Consider the following 21694-nt stretch of genomic DNA (forward strand, 5'->3'; position numbering starts at 1 on the left):
CTCTTCTTTCAGTGAAGAAATACTCTGTAATTCCGATAAAACTTGCTCGATAGCCATGCTAACGCTAGTTTCATCGGCTGAAGCCGCCATGTTCTTTAGACTGAACTTTCGCGCTTCTCGTTGCGTCACACCTCAACCCGCCTCAAAGCCAACGCTGATTGGACGTTCGTTTGGTGAACGGCTCCAAGCCGTATCTCCAGACTGATTAGCGAGTGAAATATTGAAAGCTCGCGAGATCAGGATGGTCTCACGAGGCTACATCATTAACACTGCAGATGTTTAACTCCACAAAAGATTACTCAGCAACATTTTAAGAATAACTTACGTTACCAAGTGGAAAGCTTAAATTAAAATGTTCTAATATTTTTCAGATTTAAAACACATTAAGAAATAATCAGTGTTTTAGTTTCACCACCAAAAAAAAAGACAATAATGCATGTTGTTCTATAAAAGATACTGCTGTTGGGTTCAAACAGCATACTTTTTTATTGCTCAGTGTTCTGCAAGGGTATAAGAAGTTTCTTACTTTGCGTCTTTATTGTCCTTATGTACAAGTGTAAGTTACAAACTCACAGAGCAGCTAAAGTGGAAACTATGAACAAATGTATACTGTTGAAATAAATATAAAAATCAAAGGAAATATGCCATAAAAATGTTTTAGAAAAAAAAACAAAACAGGGTTTGCTTCTTTTTACTGAATTGAATCCCCAAAAAATCTCAGACGTAGACACAAAAATTTAAACATACATTTCGGAAAACCGTTTGAGCTCTACTGGGCCCAGACAAACATGCATGTAGAAAATGTGGCATCCATGTTTAAATGTTCCAAACAAGGGGGAGGAGCGTGTATTCAACATTTTGACTTGCAACAGGTTAAAGATTGCTACATATCTTTTTAAACCAATGCTTTTTTTTATGGTGTCAAATCTAGAGAATGTACAAGTTTGTTGCTTTCAAAAAAGTGAATGCTGCAAAGTTCTGCACTGATTGGAGGGGTAGTGACAAATATGTGTTAACATGATTAAAATCATTAAAAAAACAGTCCAATAACTGTACGGTTAATAGAAAAGTTTTAGATGCATAATTTGTTGAATTCCCGCAAACTTCGCAAGGACTGCATACGTTCCGTACTCGTGTTCCTCCTGCCTGATATAAACGTGATATGAATCGGGTTCATGGCTGCAATTAAATGTATACAAATGAATTTGATATTTTTTCCCTTGACAAAAAATATATATATAAAAAAACAACAGAAAAACTATTAAAAAATAAACTCAAACATCCATCCATACTTCCTCCGTTCATAAAGGAGCGTCTCACTGTTTGGCTTTCAGAGAGCTGATGATGGTTTCACCCATTACATCCCGATTAGTTAAAAGCATTGCATCCTTAACTTCCATTTGATGCATTATAATAATAAAACATTTCAGCGGTGGAATTCAAATTTTCAGTTGTGAAACGGACCTAAATATTCCTATTTGCATGATGGCCGCCTACAGGGAGAAAAGCTTTCTGAATTTTAGATTCTTCACATATTAGCCAAATTTATTTCTTTTTTGTAAAAAAAATAAAATAAAATAAGAAAAAAAACTTCTAACTTCACCTGAGAATGCAGAGATTTAACATGCGTGCAATTAAAACCAAAGAAAAACAAGCAACAATATACAAAATAGCTATATCATGGTACATATATACTTAAAAATTACAGGTCTATAGATACTTCTTTTTATCTGCTTATAACTAATATGGGCGCACACACACACACAAAAGGAAACGATATACTTTAATCCCACATAAAAGTAGCACTCATGCCATCACTGCGCATTTCGTAAAGTGCTCTGAAGTGTAAAAAGTGAGAAAATCTAAAATTATGTGACGAAGAAAAGCAATCTGCTTAAAACCTCCTCCCGTGTGTGTGTGTCTCCTTTTTTCAGCTATGTTCCATCAGCGAGTGGTCTGGGGTTAGATCAACAGCATATCACAGGCGTGCATGCTGCTGCAGACAGTCGTGTGCAGAGGTGAGGAGGAAGATGAGCCCCAGAAAAAAGTGAGGTTTCATCAGCTCTGCATTGAGATACGGCAAACTGAAGATGAAACGTAACTAGAACGCGTCTGTGTGCGTGCGGACTGATACAGACATGCAGTGTCTGCTGAAGTATTGATATACTTTGCACTTTTTCACATCTTCGGTTTGCAAAAAGTGCATCACTGCGACGCATTTTGCAGCATTTCTTTCAGGTCAGTTCAAAATTGTAAGGTGGAAGGACGATGCATGAATTTGCGTTTAAACAGAAAAAACTTAGGTGTGTATATGATTTCAACCCCTTTTACTCAGATACCCTTTAATTAACATCCTCTGCAACCACAACGGCAAACTTTCCCCACAGACGGCCGTCAGCCATAACCGACAGGAAATGAAACCAGATCAGCTGTGGAACAGTCTGCCAGCAGGACAAGAGTTAGGTGTAAACTCCTCAGATCCGGCAGGCAGGAAGCCAAAGAGTTTTCTATGGATTAATTCTGAAACAAAGTAAAGCAAAAACTATTTGTACAGTCATATGCAAAGAACTGAGGGAAAACTTCATGTTGGGGATGTTTTCATCAGCGGAGCAGATAAACTGGTCAGGTTTAATAGGAAATAATTACAGAGCGCTACTGGAGGAAAGCCAATTACATCCATTGACAGGACAAAACCAGACCTACCAGCAGAGGAACCGTTACCAGAGGAACTGTTACCAGAGGAACCGTTACCAAGGAACTGATTGGATCAAAGCCCAGCAGTACCTGGACTAACTCAGACCTAAAGGGAACTTTCAGATTAATCCCTCCCTCTAATTTGAGTTGTTTTCTGAGTGAAAGGGTGCTGAATGTAAAATACACACTTTTTATAGATTTCGACGCATTAAAAATGCTAATCGTCTACCTTTACACAAACGAGTATGAGGCTGTAATGTAACAAAGCAATTTAAGGGATACTAAATCTTTAGCCACCCTGCTCCGTTTTGGGATGAAAAAAGCCTTAATCTCCAGATTCTGCATAATGTTGACGGCCTCTTTCCACCTGATACAGATTTTATTTTTTTAAGTACTAAATGACTGCTGGTGTGAAGAAACAATTCATTAAAAATGTTAAGCTGCTCCACAGCATTTTAGGATGAATAACTTCAAATACTGAGGTAGGGTGAATCCAAGGTGCTCCAGCAGGATGAAGGAACACCAGCTCTGCAGCCATGAGGACTTAGAGGGATAAACTGAGACCAAGATGGCTACTAATGGAATGACTCAGCTACCTGCAGTGTTACAGATTCAGTAGCTTGAGCAATTTGTTCTTATGTGTCAATGGTACATTTTTGAAGCTGGTAACAATTTCCTAAAAACCTTTAAATTATTTTATTTTTTTATGAGAGCAAAAAATAAAGAACCGAGACCAAAGAAAAGACAGGATGCAGCTGCAGTTTGAACAGATGATGGAGGAACGTGGAAGTGGGTGGGAGAGGAGGAAGACTGTAGGCTGGGGTCCTCGGAGGGGGGAGGGGGAGGTGTTAAAGCGGCAAGGTTTCATCAGAGTCCAGCACGACTGCGTCAGACGACACGTAGCCTCATTCCACTGCAAAGCCGCACGTCTCCTCGATCGCCGTCAGTAGCTTGTCGTACAGTTTGTCGTAGCTCTCGTAGGGAGGAATGTCGATCCGGTTGAAGCTGAAGAACAAAGAAAAAATAAACAGCATGAATACCTGAAACACTAACCTGGTTCACAGCCAAGCGTTTACCTGAACAAGAAGAATGCTGACCTTTACGTTTAAATGAAAAAAACTAATAATGTGCAAAGACAAATGGAAAGAAAACTAAACAAAATGTATTTTTTAACCATAAAATAAAAGTTTTCTCCTCTAACGACTTGATGTGGGCCTCACCAGGTGTGAGCTTTGGGCAGGTTATTGGTGTTGGCATCAATCTGATGAATGGTGAAGAGTCTGGGTCCTGCTGCACCTGCAATAAAAACAAACCGGACTTAGTTTAAGGCCACAATTAGAGATTATTTTAAAGCTTTCTTTTAGAAAAAAACCATCATGGCTGTCCACACAATCAGCTGAGTCTGAGAGATTGCTGCAACATCATTGGCCGAAGACAGTCGGCATCAACTTTTACCAACTGGCGCTGTACAATCAGCACATTTGGATATAATTTAAAAATATCATGAGTGAAGACTGCAAAAGTATAAAATTGAATATGCAAATGTGAATTTCTCCATAAAATAAATACATGTTCCATGAAAGAAGATGTGACATTTATCCAGAGCATTATTCAAACATTTAAGTACACCATTAAATCGTGAAATGCACCATTAGATAATACGCTGCGCCATTAAGTACTTATTCTTATTTTAATTCATTAAGCAATTTAATCTGATGTGATAAAATAAACATATTTAAGAATGATTACAAATTAAATAGAAAATCCCTTTATTGTCCCCAACAGTAAAAACGTACAACATGTCAGCAGCGTGTTATTTAAAGTGAACTAACAGGCACTTTTTGGGAGAAGTGATGGTTACATGTATACTTTATTCCAGGGGTGAACAATTAAAAATCAGCGGGGTACGAATAAAGAAAATCATCAAGGTCCGCAGACATTTTTAATAATCTGTTACTTTAAACAGAATTTAATACTGAATAAAATGAGGTTTTTATGCATCCATTGACTTTTAAAGAAAATAAAATATGAAAAAATAAAAAAGATCTGAAGTGTTTTTTAAAGTAGAGAACAACAAAGCGTTCAATTTGGTATATAGACAATTTCCTGACTCTCATATTTTAATAAAAAACCTGAACTGACCATTTGCTATTTTCCTTTCTTTTGTTCTGTCTTAATGAGAGCAGTGGGCTTTAGGCTGCCCTGCAAGGCTTTAAACCTGGGTTTGAATGGAGACTAAGCCATTCTAAAGCCATTCCAGGCTCATTGGTGAGCTCATATATTCCCCAAAACTAAGAACGTTTGTTTAAATGATTGGATGCAAACTATTGGTACTTCAACATACCAGGAAGCAGATTTCTCATCTTGATCAAAATATTTATTTTATACTAGTCTAAGAGGCTTAAAAGTTTCTAAAATCCTGTCAAAATTTCTAAGAGCGCATCTCATTACTTCAAAAGAAACCTCTCATCTCAGGCCTGGATGAAGAGATGCTGAGTTTGGAAGCAGAGAACAAACATAGTTCATATAAACCATGGATGATCCTAGTTATCCCTGTTACAAAAATCCACAACAAAAAGAAAGTATTTGGGCAGAAAGTGAACATATGCTGGCTGGATGATGGTGGGGAGTTTTTTTAATATGTCATATTAATTCAAGGGTTCATTTTCGCATGTTTTGCTCTTGAATTAATACTAATATCGCGCATGCTCTCCTTGAGCTCCGAGGAAGTCGGAGGGGAGCAACACGGGAAAAACAGCGGAGGCTGTAGGGTTTGATTTGCGCAGGAGGTCTGGAGCTCAGCAGAGCGGAGTCGGAGGATTTGGGATTGTAATAATCCTGCAATAAATTAAGAAAATATAGTATAGCAGCGTTTAACAAACAGTCAACTAACAGCATCCTCAGCGTGACCAATGATTCCAAAAACAACTGCTGATTGGGATTTTGTCCAGTTTTTTTTAAACTTCCTTTTCAAGCAAATTCCATTTAGTTGATATTTAAAATTTGTTGAGAGTAAGAAGGACATTTAAAACAAATCCCAATTTCCCAGGTGTAAACAAGTACATCCAAAAACTGGATTCAAAAACAGTTTGAGTTTTTTTCTTAAATTAAAGAAAAATAAGAATTTCCTAATATAGGCCTATTTTACCTTCATTTAAGTACATAATTAAAATGATCTGATAATTGTATGAAAAGTTTTTCCTCTAAAATAAGATAATTAGGTCATATCCTCTTACATCCGCATTGGCAAACGGTTTAACTTACCTGATCAAACAGAATGAAAATACCGTTATTTCAATAAAAATGTACTTACTTATATTGACATTTTAGTGGCTTTAAATTAAGCAAATCCTTTCAATCTGTGTAGAGAGGAGGGCCTTATGTTCTTTTTTATTAATCATTTATTCATTAACATTTCTTCAGGCTGTAACCTCATTCTTATTTTTTGTCCCTCAGGAAGTGATTAGTTAGTCAGGAAAGATGATATCCATTATTTTCATAATTTCTGTGTGGATATTTAGTTTATTTATTTAGTTATTTTTACTTTATTCTAACAAAAGTTCAACATATGACTACTTTTTTAAAATGTCCAACATACATTTTTGTTACTTTCTGGCTATTGAGGTCAAAATATTGACCTCAATAACACATTACTGAAGTTGGTTTCCCATTTGCTAGCATAGTAAAAAACGGATTTTCACACCTTTTACAAGATCTTACATCATAGCTCTGTAGAATTCTATAGAATTTAGATTTATAAAGTTTGGACTAAACTGTTCAACACAACAAACATATTCTTTAAAGCGGAGGCTGCCGTCTATCACCCTTTGACTCTTTGTTATAATGATAAAAAAAAATGTTTAAATGCGTTAAAGCAGAAGCTTAATTGACATCTTGAATCTCAGGGAACCTAAAAGAGGAAATGATGGTTATGTCAGTCACTCAAAACCAAAATAAACTATGAAAGTAAAAAATAAAACAAGTAGCATTTTTCCATATCTATGCAAACATGGAAGCTTATTCATTTCAACCTTTCAGTCTGTTATGAAACCTGTTAAACAATCAAAGAACATTTTTCTTTGTAGGATGAAATAATTCAAGACCAGAGTTTAAAATTCAGTCTAAAGCAACAGCAGCCAGATAGGAGCAACATCTGGACATCAGCTCTCTAAAGTAATCGGATAAAAAGAGGCGAGTGACATTAAGTACCCTGTAAAGCCTTGAAGCCTTGCAGTGGGACTCTGGATGAGCCAGTAACAAACTGCAGGAGCCGGGCCCTCCGCTCCTCATCAAACGACTCCACAGCCTTCCAAAACCACTTGACGATGTTGCTGTCTAGGGTGCAGTGCTTCAGACGAGTGTTGGACCTCCAGTCGTTGATGTCGATCTTTCCCAGGCCGCACACGATCAGCTGAAAGCGCAAACATTTCATTCCCACGTTAAATCCCGCTTCTTTAGAACATTAAAAACAGAGCGGAAGACGGAGAGCGAATGAGATGCATGGCCGGTTTCTAGGATGGGTTCTGATGCTGGTTTACCTCTAACTCCTTCTCGTCGAAGGCTTTGAGCAGGTGCTGTGGGATGACTTCGTTGAAGCCCTTCTGGAGGGCCAGAAACTGAGCTTCGATACCATGAAGGAAACGCCAGTTTACATACAGCCTGCAAGGAGGTCAAGAAGGTCAGCAAGATAAAACATCACAGGAGGAGAAACAGCAGTGAGGAGGTGGAGCTGCTGTGGGGCTCTGCTATCATTGTCTAAGTCCAGTCCCGTACCTGACATACTCCTTCTTGGTCTCCTCTGTCACTGGGATGCTCTTCCCATTGGGCTTCAGCTCGTGTGGGATGATTTCCCCATAGGCATTATGTTCCACACAGAAGGTGTGGTCCAGGACGCCTGTGATGTCATTATCCCTGAGGAGAAGGATTAGACACTCCTTTAATACTCAGAAAGCGTTTACTGACAAACCTGTCCAACGTTTTGCTCATGAAGCAGTTTTTTACTCTCCAGCAAAAACCTGTCCTGATGTTTGCCTGCAGGTTTTAATGGACCTGATCTGGTCACGACGTCACTCAACACCAATAAAAAGCTACAGGTTCATGTCCACAAAGGGTAACTCCATTTAAAGAGCTCTTCTAATGAAAAACCCATTTTGAACATGATGATAACCGATGATAAAAATTTATTGGTTCATCCAATAAAGTAGAAGGAGTTACCATTATTACTGACTTTAATGCTATGTGGCTGTTATGCAAACTTTTATACATATTTGCCATTACTTTGTTGTAAACATTGTTCAGCTGGTGCCAGAGCATGTGAGCGGTGCGGAGCATGGAGCGAGCAGCAGAGCGGAGCGGTTTTCAATTCAAAGGCCGGAGCAAGGATTTGGCTCCGCTTCAGTTCGCTCCTATGCGCCCACAAAATAAATAATAAAATAAATGAATAGTTAAATAGGAAACATGGGGCAACATGAATGGAACGAGGTGTTACGTTCACAGCTGGGAAACAGTGTGATAATGTAACAGCCAGTTAAACATATTCTTTAAAGGACGTCATTAAATCAAACGCCGTGTGTCCCAGGGCCCTGGCATCATTACATGAAGGAAAAATGTCAGAAAATACCTTCTCCTAAAAATTTGAGCAAACGTGGAGCGATTTCACCAGAGCGGCAGGAAAATTAGGGTGAGCGCAGAGCAAATTTTGAGCGGAGTGTCCTGGCGAACATCCGTTCACAGGGTCTGGCTGGTGCATTCATTTAGTTGTTTTGCACAATTGGTTTGAAAAAAATGTAATGTATTAAATGAATTTTAAGTAGAAAATAAAGGTGAAATTCTAAAAATAAATACTTTATTTGTGAATTTCCATGGTTGCTGATGCCAACTGTACCATCATAAAATTCAGTATTTCATAAAGCAGGGTTCTGTGTTTGTCTCCTTCCTGTTCCACCTATAATGGATGCTTGATGAGGGTCGACAGACACTGAACATAGCTGCACCTAACCAGGTTTTAATGAGCTCTTTCAGCCTAAAGTTTTTGAAAAACAGCAAACCCAAATCATATAAATGTACTTAAATAAACATGCATTTAGAGGAACTCTTTCATGAACAATCATCATTATGGAGAATGAAAAGTGGAAAATTAAAACTGCAAAATAAAGCAAAGCATGTTTGGCTTCTGTGATTGTGAAATTATTTATTCGTAATAATGATTTTCATCTTTATCTTGATAATGAATTAATGAAACTGATATTTGGGAACATGAAAAATAGTTTTTGGTTTTAATATCTTTGTAACTTTAACTGTAATTTAGCACAATTTGAACATTTTTGCAGATAAAACAAATAATTAAACTGATTCCTAAAGTGTATTTGTTTGCCTTTGACAGTGCTTAGTATTTTTTATTACTTATATTATTTAACTTTTTTCTTCTTTGTATGCTGTGTATTGTGTCAGTCAGTCTTTGATCTTACATGATGGTTAGAGGGGATTTATGATTACATGACATGAAAACCGTCTTTCCCAATCTGAGCCACCTATAGGGCTACTTCACTGCTACCTTTTTTAACTTAGAACACATTTATGCTCCTTTTGTCTTTTTATTGTCCATCTGCTGAAGGTTTCTTCCTGTCAAAAGGAAGTTTTTCCTCTTCACTGTCACTGCATGCATGCTCAGTGTACAATAGACATTCAAGCGAATGTCTATTGTACAGTTTTCCTTTGATAGAAAATGGTTCACCAATCTGACTGAAAGATTTGCTTAAATCATCTCTGCAAAGTGTTTTAAGCTTGAATTACTAGATTAACTGATGATTATTAATCTTATCTGGATAATAAAAGCAGTATTTACTATCAGTCAGTGACAAAACAAAAGAGGCTTTTTAACTGCTGCATATTTTAAGAGATGTTCCACAACCTTAACACCAGAGGGCGCTACAGTTCAAAGAGTTAATTTGTTTTCTTTTTATGAGAAAAAAAGTTAACAGCTTTGCTTTTTTATTTTTTTCCCTACATGAAATGTTAATCCAAATAGATGTAGGTTGCAGGAAAATCTTACTTAAAAGAGTAAGAATGTAAATAAATACTTGAAACAAATTGTAGGGAAAAAAAATCATTTTTTAAGCTGTAAGTATTTAGACTAACGTACTCCTGGAGTAATTCCTTCATATTGTACTTTTCTCCAAGAACACTGAATAAAAAAAAACAAAAAAACTGCAGAGTACTGATTAAAATGCCTCATAAGCAACACCGCCTGCAGCTATGCTTGACGTCTGATGAAGAAATATGTTCCTTCTTACAAGATCCAAACAAGGCTGTTGTGGAGGTCGGGGTCGACGGATTCCATGTCGTCCAGCGTGATTGGTTTTCCGAGCAGCTGCTTGTAGAACGGCAACGTAAAGCCTCCGTCGATGTAGTGGCCGTGAAACACCGCCATGCCCATAATACGACCCACAAAATGGAAATAGGACAGGTGTTCCTGCAGATTACAGAGGATCACAACATAAAGACACTGCTTATCTAGATTCTGATTAAACCTCTTAAATAACAGTCAATCAAAAATAGACACTTATCACCATGGTGATATCTTATTAGCATTTGGATAAATCTAAGTCTTGTTTAGATACAGACAGTCTGACCACATAAGACATTGTGTTTTCTCACTGGGTTGACGGCAGAGTCTGGGTTAATCTGCAGAGTGTAGATGTCGTCTCTGGAGTATTGGAACAGGCCGTAATATGGGTTCAACATCTCGTGTGACAGCAGGTATAACCACTCCCTGAAACGCAGTTTGATTTAGCCTCGTCGTTTTAAGTCAAAGCTTTTAAACGTATGTCGAACCAGCAACAACCTACCGAGCTACTCCTCCATAGTCCAATCCTTCCTCTCCTCTGAATTTGATCATCAGTCTTTTCCACAGATCCTTTGGACGCATTTTCATCACTTGCCGATACGACTCCTGAAATTTAACAGAGAAAACTATTACTATATAATGAATAGTGCTAAAATTTCATGACAACAAAACACCAAGTGTTAAAATATTGTGTACGATATCAAATATACGTCTGCACAGGTTTACTAGGAGGGCCAGGGTGGGGTGAGATACATCTTTTTAACGTTTGCATCATAGTCAAAGAACCACTTGATGCTCTGGAGCTGCAGGTTCTTAATGCATTCAATTTATTTTTAAATCAGTATTAAAGTAAAACTCTGAAGGTCAAATCAGAAATTGATCTGAGATCAAATCTGTTAGGGTTTCTTTGCCTGATTATTTCATCGTTCTGGATTGATTTAGTATGCTGCTGTCACTACAGGGGCCAAAACAGGGCAGGGAACTATTCTGCAGGGGCCCTGGACCCCTTTGGCCCTGTGTGTCGCAGCCTGATGTCATTAGATCTAGGTATAGAGATACTAAAGAAAATTCATTTATTGGTTTAAACAGGCCCGATCCATAGGGGCGTGTCTGCTCAGTCTATTTCTATAAAAAAATTAAATATATTTTTAGTTAATTTCAAGTTAAAAATCTAAACAGCAGGGAGGTTTACCCTTTTTGAGCATCTATAAATCATATAAAGGCTTTAGTATTGCTTCAGATTTTTTTCCTACTTTTGACAGGTCTCTCTTGAAAAGGAGATTCTATTCAGAGAAGCTTTACCTCTTCGAATAAAGGTCATAAATGAATAAATAAGTACAGCTGATATTTGTTTGCAGGGTGGAATTTATCCTTTCAACAAAATTTTTTGTTTTAAAGTTCCTATTCTGACCTCAGACTAATCCCAAGTGTGTATTTACATATATACTGTCACACACATATTAACAGCATTGATAATAACATTTAGGAAACTGGAGTCTTGGTATCAGAAAAGTCTAAAATTGAAATTGGATCTGAGATGAAAAAAATCAGGATTGTTGCATCCGTAGTTGGTTAAAGTTTAGATGAAATCAAACTGGATAAATTCTCCATAGAAAGCTGTGGGATCATGAGAGACAAAGACATTTTTTTTAACGTTTTATAGACTCAACTCTTTAAATCTAATTTTGGCAAATTGCTGACCATGTTTGTGTGCAGAAATAAGGAACATAATACAGTCATAAAAATATAACTTTCATGGAACATGAGTTCCCTTTTTTTTTTTTCTAAAGAACTAGGGCTGCAACTAAAGATTATTTTGCAAATCGATTATGTTGATGTTTTTTTATTTTCAATTAATCGATTAATAATCAGATAGCCAAAGAATCTTTAAAGAAGATTTTTATGAATTTAAACCAGGTAAGACTAAAATATTTCCAGTTGAGGAGCTCTGGACAGAGCAGATTGACAGACAAAAATGTTTTTAATTTTTATTTTAAATGCAAAATGTTAAAATTATTGATATAATTACTGCTCTGAGTGGGTTGCTCTGTTTTACAGTCTCTATTCTCCAGTTAATTGATTACTAAATTAGTTAAAGATTATTTCAATAATAGATTAATTACAATTAATCTGATTGTTTCAGCCCTATAGAGAATCTTTAGGAAATAAAAATATCACGTATGTATTTGTGAATAATAGCTTTCATTGTTTAGAGAAAGCAGACGCTGAAGGACGGGTGGCTCAATGCAAAAACAAATGAGTAGAAAAAATAGATGGACATTGGACATTATTCTTACTTTTAAAATTATCATTAACCTAAAACATATTTCATTCTTAGAGCTTTCTGAGTTACGTAAGTTATCAGGTTAATGAAGTCACAACAGCAGTCAGGAGCAATAATACCCTAAGTGTGCATAATTTTTCGCACACGTCACCAGGGGCCTGCAGTGGCTCTGCCGTCAGAAACCTGCACCACCGGTTTCTGCTTGAAAACATCAGGACAGTCTGCAGAGCAGGTTTGAGAACTTCCTACTTTTCCCCCCCGTCTGTCAAAGCGGGATGAAGTCATAGCTTTCATAGCTCAGCTTGTAGTTAAGAACTTATATTCAGCAGCAAATACTCGCAACTGCTGTCTTCACTCCTCTCTTCGCCCTCTCCACCCCCCCACTGCTTTAGCTGCTGAAATCACGCAGAAGGAATGCCGACTGGAAGAACAAGAATAGGAACCAGAAGGAGAAGAAGAAAACGAATGGTAATATCTGTGGGGTGTTGAGGGAGTCTTTCCCTTTCTGCTGGGTTCTGGAAATCATGAGGCAGAAACTCTCAAACAGTGGGTCTGTATGGCTCAGGGCAACGCCTGGCGATGTTAAAAAAAAAAAAAAGAAATCATCTTAAGTAGTCTGGTTAGGTTAAATCAGGCCTGACAAGTGATGCATTAAATATTTCGCTGTTCTTAAACTAATGTATAAAAGCGTCCGCAGATGTGCTTGGTGCGTCGAAACGGTGTAATTTAAGCATTTACCTCAAAGATCTCCTCTCGGCTGACCTCGATGCGGCAGTGGCCAGCTTGGGGCTGTTGCTGAGAGAGCTCCTGCCGGAGAATCTTCAGCTTCTGCACCAGGTCCCTTTTGTATTTGGGCACCGTCAGACACTCGGCCTCTTCGGGTAACTGAGCGGGAGACAGCGCCTGCGGAGGCACGCCGGGACCTCCCTGGTCCTTTAACTGCGGCGGATGACTGGAGGAGAAAATGACACAAAGATGATGAGAAGAACGATTCAACCTGGTAAAAAGAAAACATTTGATAAAAGCTTCTTTTATTTAAATCAGATATTAAAGATGACTGTGTTTTGCAGTGTTTTCTATCTCTTTTACTGCTCTGTAGCCAGTAGAGGGATGTAACAGATTTGCACAAAGATGAACAAAGGAGAGATGTGTTGTAGAGGGAATTCCCAGACCCCTTCCTTTCCTTAGCTTCGACCACAGACCAGTGGATTTTTGTCAAAAATTCCCTCTCTGCCCTCAAACTCATCGCTGGTGTTAAAACAACAGACCCTTAAGCGTCTGTGAATCCAATCCCAACCAGTGAGCAGGCACAGCTTATTACCAAACATCCAGTTAAGAGGGGAAACAAACCAAATAAGCATAAATGCATGAGCTCTGTCACAGCGGCCGGTCAGATCCCATTAACTTCCCTTAATTCAGCAACTTTCTTTTTTGATCAAATTCCCCCTAAATCATTCCCCCAGCTGCTTCTGTCTGAATGCCACGACAAACACTCACCATCTACTTAAGAGCTAAAAATGCTTCTGGTTGCTGCTGCGTCCTTAAAGGCAACTTCTGAGAAGACGTTGTCTTTGTTCTGTTTCTCAGAAGAAGAAAAAATAATAAAAACAATACCAACAAATGTTCTTGATTCTGTGATTGGTTGGCTCTGCTTTTGGTGATGAAGACCTGCAGCTATGAAGACCGGCTTGCTTTAATGGTGACATTCTGCTCATCTGCACAGTCAAGTATAGCATCTCTCATCTTTTCTTGTAAAATCTTTCTTTACACCTCAATTAAATAATTAGCTGTCTGATAGCAGCTTGATGTATCTAATGGTTTGATTCAGGGACATCTAAATGCTGCAGAATGCTGGGCCTTCTGGTTCAAACCCTCACACTTCAAGGTTTAGGTTAGATACATCTGCTTCCTGGTCCAGTTCTGCAACATCATCTTTATTAAACAAGGTGTAAGTATAACTCTATTCTGTTCCCAGGAGATCAGTCCCTCCTGGGAAAATAAATTAGTATTTTTTTTTATCCCATCAACGGAGGGAATGCATGAGATACTTTCAAATTTCCTGGTAGATGGCTCTGCTGACTTCTTCAAGCCATCGTTAACACCATGTGATTCTTGCCCGAAAATTCAAGACTTCTGCTTCACAGTTCTACAAAGGCTGTGCTTCTGCTTTTGCACCTTTTTTTCGTTCCACTCAAGTGTACTTTAATTTTCAGCGAGGAAGTATTTGAACACTCTGTTATTTAGCAAGTTCTTAAAAATCATGGGGGGGCTCTGAAATTGCCATTGTAGGTGCATGTCCACTGTGAGAGACATAATCTAAAAGAATATCTAGAAATCACAATTTATGATTTTTTCAAAATATTAATGTGTATGATACAGCTGCAAATAATTATTTGAACACCTGTCTATCAGCTAGAAGTCTGACCCTCAAAGACCTGTTAGTCTGTCTTCAAAATGTCCACCTCCACTCCATTTATTACCCTAAATTAGATACACCTGTTTGAGGTTGTTAGCTGCATAAAGACACCTGTCCACCCCATGTAATCAGTAAGAATCCACTGCTAACCCCGAAATCCCACATCCTCTGTCACCGCTCCTCTGCGCTCCAAACCACTTGCGCAAAGCAAAGCCTGCAGCCTCCACTGTTCCTCCCGTCTTTTTCCGCTCCGACTTCCTCGGAGCTCAAATAGGATTTGCGATATTTAGTGATGGTGAGATGAAGCCTCAAGAGGCATTTGAACCATTTGGCGAAATTGCTTCAACAATCCCCACAGTTCATGAAGCCTCATGTGAACATGTCACCACCTACTGGTGGAGTGCAGAACTACAGTTAGTAATTGAATCTGATTTTTTCTTTCCTTTATAAGTTCCTTTGAAATTGTTAATGATTGGTCACTATAATAAAATCTTTGTTTTTTATGTGTAAAATGTCTTAGAAGAGAAAAATCACTGTTCTTCTGCCATTTTAGTGAAATAAGCTCAAGCAGCCAGTGAAAGTGCTTGTGCAAATCGGGCATCGATGAACAAGATGAAAGGTGTTAGTCATTTTATTCAAACAATAGCTTTTACAGAGTTTTTGGCTTTGATCGGGTTGGAAGTCATTCATTCAACCAATCTATTGGTCAAACCAACCAATCTAACTTGGCAGTTATTTTACCCAATCTATATCTTTACTAGGGCAGACCAATACAATTTATTCACATTAGCCAAAAAAAAAAAAGTTTTATCGTAACTTTTAAAAGTCTGATGTGGGTCTTGAAGCATCAACCTCAAGAGTGGGAGTCCGTCTCCAGTTGAAGCCACTAGCAAGAAGGCAATGCTTCTGAAAGCAATACTACATATAACTAATAACATATCTAACCAGTGGCTAACTCAGATTTTGATCATTACATTGTTTAATCTAACCAAACTAGTTTTAAACAACTATTTTCAGAATCTATCCAAACTCTACCCAACTGAGAGCAACTCTCCTACAAACTCCCACATCTTGACTGAACACTGAGGCGATTTAAATGCCTTTTCAAAGTTCTGGGCAAATTGAACCACTTTGCGAAGCGGTCACGTGGTAAGGCGCGTTAGTGAGGCTTCGGACATCATCTATTTTGGCTCCTCCCCCAAATGAAGCAAGCCTCGATACGCGCCTCGTGAGACGCCCCCTCCAATACTCCACCCACTCCTCGAAGTTTCGGCTAATCTCATAACATCACTAGCGATATTATTATTAGATTCACAGGAGCAAAACAGGCAGAAATTAACGCTTAATTTATTATGACATATTAAAAAAATCCCCATCAGCATCCAGCATATCTGCAGTATTTATGACGGATTTTTTTAAGGGTAACTAGGATCATACAAAATTGCTTTTTTTATGAACTATGTTTGTTCTCTATTTCCAAACTCAGCATCTCTTCATCCAGGACTGAGATAAGAAGCTTCTTTTGACTGGATTTGATTCAAATTTTAAGCCTCTCGGTATTAAATTAATATTATATATATGCTTTCTGATATGTTGACGTACAAATTTACATCCAGTCTTTTAAATGAACAGTGTTAGTGTTTTGTAATAAATAAAAATTATGCTCTAATTTGTAGTTACCGATCTGTTGTTACTGTATTTTAATTTGACAAACAGGATCATCTCAATTTTTCTTTTTCCTGTTTAGTGCGATTGCAATTGTGGATCTTGACCTGGCTGGACTGGAGCAGAGCAAAGAATAGCTAGGCTCTGTATTTTGAAGGTGACGGACGGAGAAGACGTACGTGCACGGTGAGGAGGAGTAACAGGGGATGTGGAACAGTTCTAATTGATTAACATGACAGACAAGTACTCCACACAATGTACGTGAGCGGGTCGGAATCTGGGGGTAACATGGCCAAGATATAGAGCTGTCAAAAGACACTAGATCAATGAAAGAATGACTGTGGCCATGTTTTGCCAGATTTTGGGGAAAAACCTCCTCAAATAATTGGCCTGACTGTTTATTTCTAACCATTTCATCCATGTCTATTAATCTAATGCAAACCAATGCTTAAAATGCTTCTGCCGTGAGTGGAGGTGGGAATTAAACATATGTTTTACATTTATTTTTGTCTTGACTATGTCTAATTTGTATAAGAGTAAACAATTTTTTCTTTAGCGATTGCAGCCGAGGTTGGAATTGAGGAGCGACATTAAAATATATCTGATTATTATTAAATACTGATGTTAAATAACAGAAAAAACAGTAATGCTGATAGTGTTTCTGTAGGTATCTGTGTATTTAATTGTTTCTTCCTTTACTTTTAACTTATCTTGGTGTAGATGGTGCCTTTTCTTTTTTTTTTTAGATTTCGGTTAGAAAAACAAAAATCGTACAAAAACTTAAAGGGCAAAACTACACAAGGCTCCAAGAATCACTTTATCTCAGTAACGTGTAAAGACCTGCCCACACTTGTTTCTGTTCTTGACCAGTTTTGGGACACCAACTTTTAGTTTCATTATAAATACTAGATCCATTCCAGATCAAATGTTCAGGGAGGAAACTGCATTGATTCCATTTGACCTTTTTAGTCATTTTGCAACCTTTCCTCTAACCCCATAGGTTTGTCTGTTTTAATCATCTCCGTTAATCAATCCATCCTTGCAATTGTACAGTTTTCTGACGAAACCACAGTTTTCTAAAAGGAGTAAAAGGGATGAAATCCCGTTGGACAATTATAGACCTTTATATCAGTTTGGATTCATATAATCCAGAAATTTTTTTTTCTGCTGAGACAGAATAAGATTAAGTCTGGACATAGGTGAGCTTTCTAGTTTTGGCCTGCTCTAAGCCCACACTGTGGTGTCTGTGGTGAAACGCCTGGGTGGGCCTCAGAAAAATATATTCTTTCCTTTAGCAGGATAGCAGCCCTCATTTTCCCTTGAGAAGACGCTGAGCCAGCAGAGGACGCCTTTAAAAAAGTGCTACTGTCCTCTGCAAGGAGGGGGAATCAAAGCTGCAGTTGGTCAGACAAAGGCAGTGAACCAAGTGAGCTTTGATATATGATGGAGAGGAGGTCCTAAAAGGCAGCAGCACACAGTCCATCTCCATTGCCAACACTTATGTGCTGTGGGTCTTCTAGCATAGAGGGTTTAAGAGAAGCCTGTCTATCTATTTGGGCTCCCCAGGCTAAATGGGTGCAGTGTTTTCACTAGTTTATCCGCTGTATAATCAAGTCTGCTTTTATTTATTTCTTTGGCAAGTGCTGGGGCTCCTTCCATGTTAAAGAAAGGGTAAGGCTACATCAGGGCAGTTCCAAAAACACTTAAACAAGATGCACAGCAAAGAAAAATACATTTAAACAAAGCCGATGAATTTCATGTTGACCAAAAGGCTCAGAAACTATAAGAAAGCTATTTTTACGCGCTTTATTTTGGGGAGAGCGGCTTCATCTGAAACATGCTTAGAGCGTAACCATTTTAGTTGTCAAACAAGACTTTGAATATAGAAAACAGACCCAAGAAGCAACTAGAAAGAAATGAAATTAGACAGTTTAATACTGTATAACACAGAGTGAGACATTATGGGTCGCAAAAAAAAGCAGGTAATAAAGGTTTGAACTGGATGGCCGGCCGGCAGCTGAACCCAGGGAGTCGTGATGTGTCTTAATCCTACTAATTTAATCTGCAGAGCCTCTTTGCAAAGGCTGCATGCAAACCGAATGCTCAGCTGCTCGTCTGTGGGTGAGAATCTGCATCGTTTCTTTCACACAGTTTTATAGTGCTGTGGTGGTTGACTAACTATAATTCCGTTAAAGTCACAGCAGCTGCAGTCCAGAGAATTGAAGGAGCTCACAGGAGAACCTTCAGTTACCCCTCATTCCCTTTTCTACAGTACAGAGGAAAATACCCAGGAAATGCCAAAAACATGCCAGTGAAAGACTGACCTCTCGCATTCCTTCGAAACAGTAAATCACTCCTGGCCTGAGAAATAAAAACAACTGAAACTGCAGTAAAGTAGAAGCAGACAGGCTGTTGTGAACAAAGCGGAGTAAAAAAGGTCTGATTATTTGGATGATTTAAATCTTTGTAAATTATATGTAACATCTGCTTTAAGACAACAGGGATTTTTTGGAAACCTTCCAGTAGAGTTAATACTTTATTATAACACATCTGGATTTAAAGTGGCATACTGTTACATTTACAGCACCTTGCAAGAGCATTCTTCCCCCTTGATGTTTGGTGGTACCTTTATTTTGCATAAGTTTGAACCAGTAGAAGTTAAATGTATGGAGGAGGATCTTTTATTTCCAGGTGGATCCTCTAAATAAGTGGTCATCCTAAATGTCAATCATTCTGGTGATATGTTTACGTAAGGCTGCCATACGTGCTCGTCCCGTGAGCCATCTTTACTCCAGAATGATTTGTGCAGAGAGCTCTCCTTGCAAAGCACTATAGGATTTGCTGTGACAGCGCCCTGCTGTCGCCAAAGACTGGCGCTACCCGACAGTGGTGACTAGTAACAAAGATGGCGCAGGGAATATGCGGAGGACGAGGAGCTATGTGACCAATGGGGCAAAAAGCAGTGATTATCTGTCCAAACGGTATCAAAGTTCACCATAAAGTCCACTACATAGTCCCCACTGTATGTGGACACAGTTGGCTTGTATGAGCTATGAGAACAGCACATTTTAAACAGGGCATGCATGAGGAGAATTAGGCATGTGTATGCTCTTGCAAGCGCATTTATTTTATTTTTTTTTTAAGCGGAGAGGGAGGGTCTTTTAAAAAAATCCTCCACAATACCTTTAATTATACATGTTTTTGGAATGTTGTAGATTTCTTCCTTAATAACTCTTAAGGTCTTGAAGCATGGTCTGTGCTTTTATTCCACGCCAAAATGCAGAGGGACAATCAGGAACTAGCTGTGGTTCTAGATACGGCGGAGGCAGTGAGGAAGTGGGGGTAAGGTTGTCGGACAACGGAGGCACATGGGGGCGAAAAAGAGCAGATATCCAGGTGGAAAAAGGGTCCCGGCGTTCTCGCACACCTCGCTCTTCTAGCTGGTCCAACTTCACGAGTCGTTTTCCACAATCGCGGTCATAAAAACAAAACAGGCCTGTTTGACCAATCAGAGGCCTTTTGTCTGCGGTCACCTACAATCTGGGATAGGTGCAGCAGAGTGTCTGCGTTAACTGCGATACACAAGCAGACGACCTGGTTCCTAAAAGTAAGGCCCTGTCCACACGAAGTCAAAACGAACACGAAAAGCTGATATTTTCCAAAACATTTGTCGTAAAGACGGAGACGTAAAATAAATGTGATCGTCCACACGAATGCATGATAACGCTGCAAAATGTATGCCAGGCCTGTAAGTGGCGCTGTGGTGCCAAAGCAAAAATAAGCGACGAAATGTTGGGCATGCGCACTACTATTGATACATGGTTGCCCTGCGGGTCCATTTTCGTGGTTAAGTCAAATTCAGGTGCTGAACTATGTCGTCGATATTGCTCTGTTCTTCCTGGAGATATTCCAGAAGAAGCAGATTCTGTTGTAAGCTCGACAGCAGGGTGAGTAGCATTAACAGCAACCATTCAACACAGTACGGTGCCATTGTTGTTGTGATACTGTGTCGCGCATGCGTGTTTAGAGGCGACGCTATGACGCATGCGTGTAAAAAAAAAAAATGCGGTTAGGGCTTAAAGATGGAAACGCGAAAACAGCGTTTCAAAATCTTCCCACTCTGAAGGCTGAATAAAAAAAAAGATCGTTTACAGACCCCCGAAACGCCGGCTTCGTATGGATGAGAGGCTGGTTTGGTGAAAAATTTGTGCGTTTAGGCCAGGGTTTGGCTTCGTGTGGACGGGGCCTAAATCAGCCTTTATTCACCACATCTAACCCTGCTTCAACCTACAGACAGCCATATTTGCCCATTCTTGGGAAAAACTTTGACTAGGACGTCCTATGGTGATTATTGCTTTGATTAAAACCGCTCCATTACAGGCTGGGCTCTAAATTTAGGGTTGGTCGCAATATTTTCATCTCAACTTACTAATATATATAAATAAAAACAAGCATACTCAACACTTTTTAAAACATCCGTGCAAATATTGATGTAGTTGTCATGAAGATTTAAAGCTTGGTTGGGAAAACACCGACCCACTGATGGCCATCTAAAAATACCCTCTCCAAACACTGATGTAATCTCTCAGCCAGACTTTTCTGCCAGAGCAAAAGAAGGAAGCAGAGTATGTGAGAGACAGTGTGGTAGACCACAGACATGCAGATGTGTCTGACTGTCTGACAATTCTAGACCTTCATCACCCCAGGTCAAAGGCTTTCTAACCTGTACTCTCATCAAGAAAACTGAGGTTGTACTGAGAATGTACAAGACATAAACTCTGCTTAAAAACAAACAAAAAAAACTATCTATTCATCTTGTGGCAAAAAAAAAAAACAAGGTCTCTTCAGAGTGGGTTAAAAATGCTAACAGCAAAAACAAAACTAAGCAAAATGTTTGGTATGCCAGCAATGAAAGGAAATCTGATAGACAGAACATGTTTACAGTTTTTGCTAGAGAGATATCAAAATAATTCAAAACAAAGTCCTTTTCTCAACTGCTATTTAAGGAACCGAGATGAAATCAATGGGAATTAGAGCATCGAAGCACAAACCCAAACAAGCTGCACAGTAACAGTCAAAAAACCATGTAGTTCAGAGGCCGTTTGTCACTAAATACTAGGGAGGCTAAACCTTCCCTGCAAATTTCATAAAATTATTGGTAAATTATGCATTGTCAAACTTTTTTAGTCATTAAACTGCATTAAATATTTCATGACTATGTGGCACATTAATCATATTTTGTGTTTGTGATGGGTGCATCGTAGTTTTTTTCTTTAACCAATCCACAACC

At 38.6% G+C, this 21694-nt stretch overlaps 1 protein-coding gene across 2 annotated transcripts in view; it reads right to left on the reverse strand.

The window, feature by feature from the left end:
- Window positions 1-442: 442 nt before the first annotated feature.
- LOC119784453 (E3 ubiquitin-protein ligase SMURF2-like) overlaps window positions 443-21694 on the reverse strand; it is a 98747-nt gene continuing 77495 nt past the window's right edge. For both annotated transcript variants that reach the window (XM_038286505.1, XM_038286504.1), the window contains exons 12-20: window positions 13062-13275; window positions 10542-10645; window positions 10351-10465; window positions 9987-10165; window positions 7468-7605; window positions 7233-7353; window positions 6904-7105; window positions 3915-3990; window positions 443-3699 (exon numbers count right to left, since the gene is read on the reverse strand). In XM_038286505.1, coding sequence (XP_038142433.1) covers window positions 3600-3699; window positions 3915-3990; window positions 6904-7105; window positions 7233-7353; window positions 7468-7605; window positions 9987-10165; window positions 10351-10465; window positions 10542-10645; window positions 13062-13275 — 1249 coding nt within the window. In that variant the 3' untranslated portion in view covers window positions 443-3599. The remainder of the gene's footprint in view (window positions 3700-3914; window positions 3991-6903; window positions 7106-7232; window positions 7354-7467; window positions 7606-9986; window positions 10166-10350; window positions 10466-10541; window positions 10646-13061; window positions 13276-21694) is intronic.

The sequence above is a fragment of the Cyprinodon tularosa genome, unplaced genomic scaffold, assembly GCF_016077235.1.
Source record: "Cyprinodon tularosa strain WSP-4 unplaced genomic scaffold, ASM1607723v1 ctg226, whole genome shotgun sequence".
NCBI lineage: Eukaryota > Metazoa > Chordata > Actinopteri > Cyprinodontiformes > Cyprinodontidae > Cyprinodon > Cyprinodon tularosa.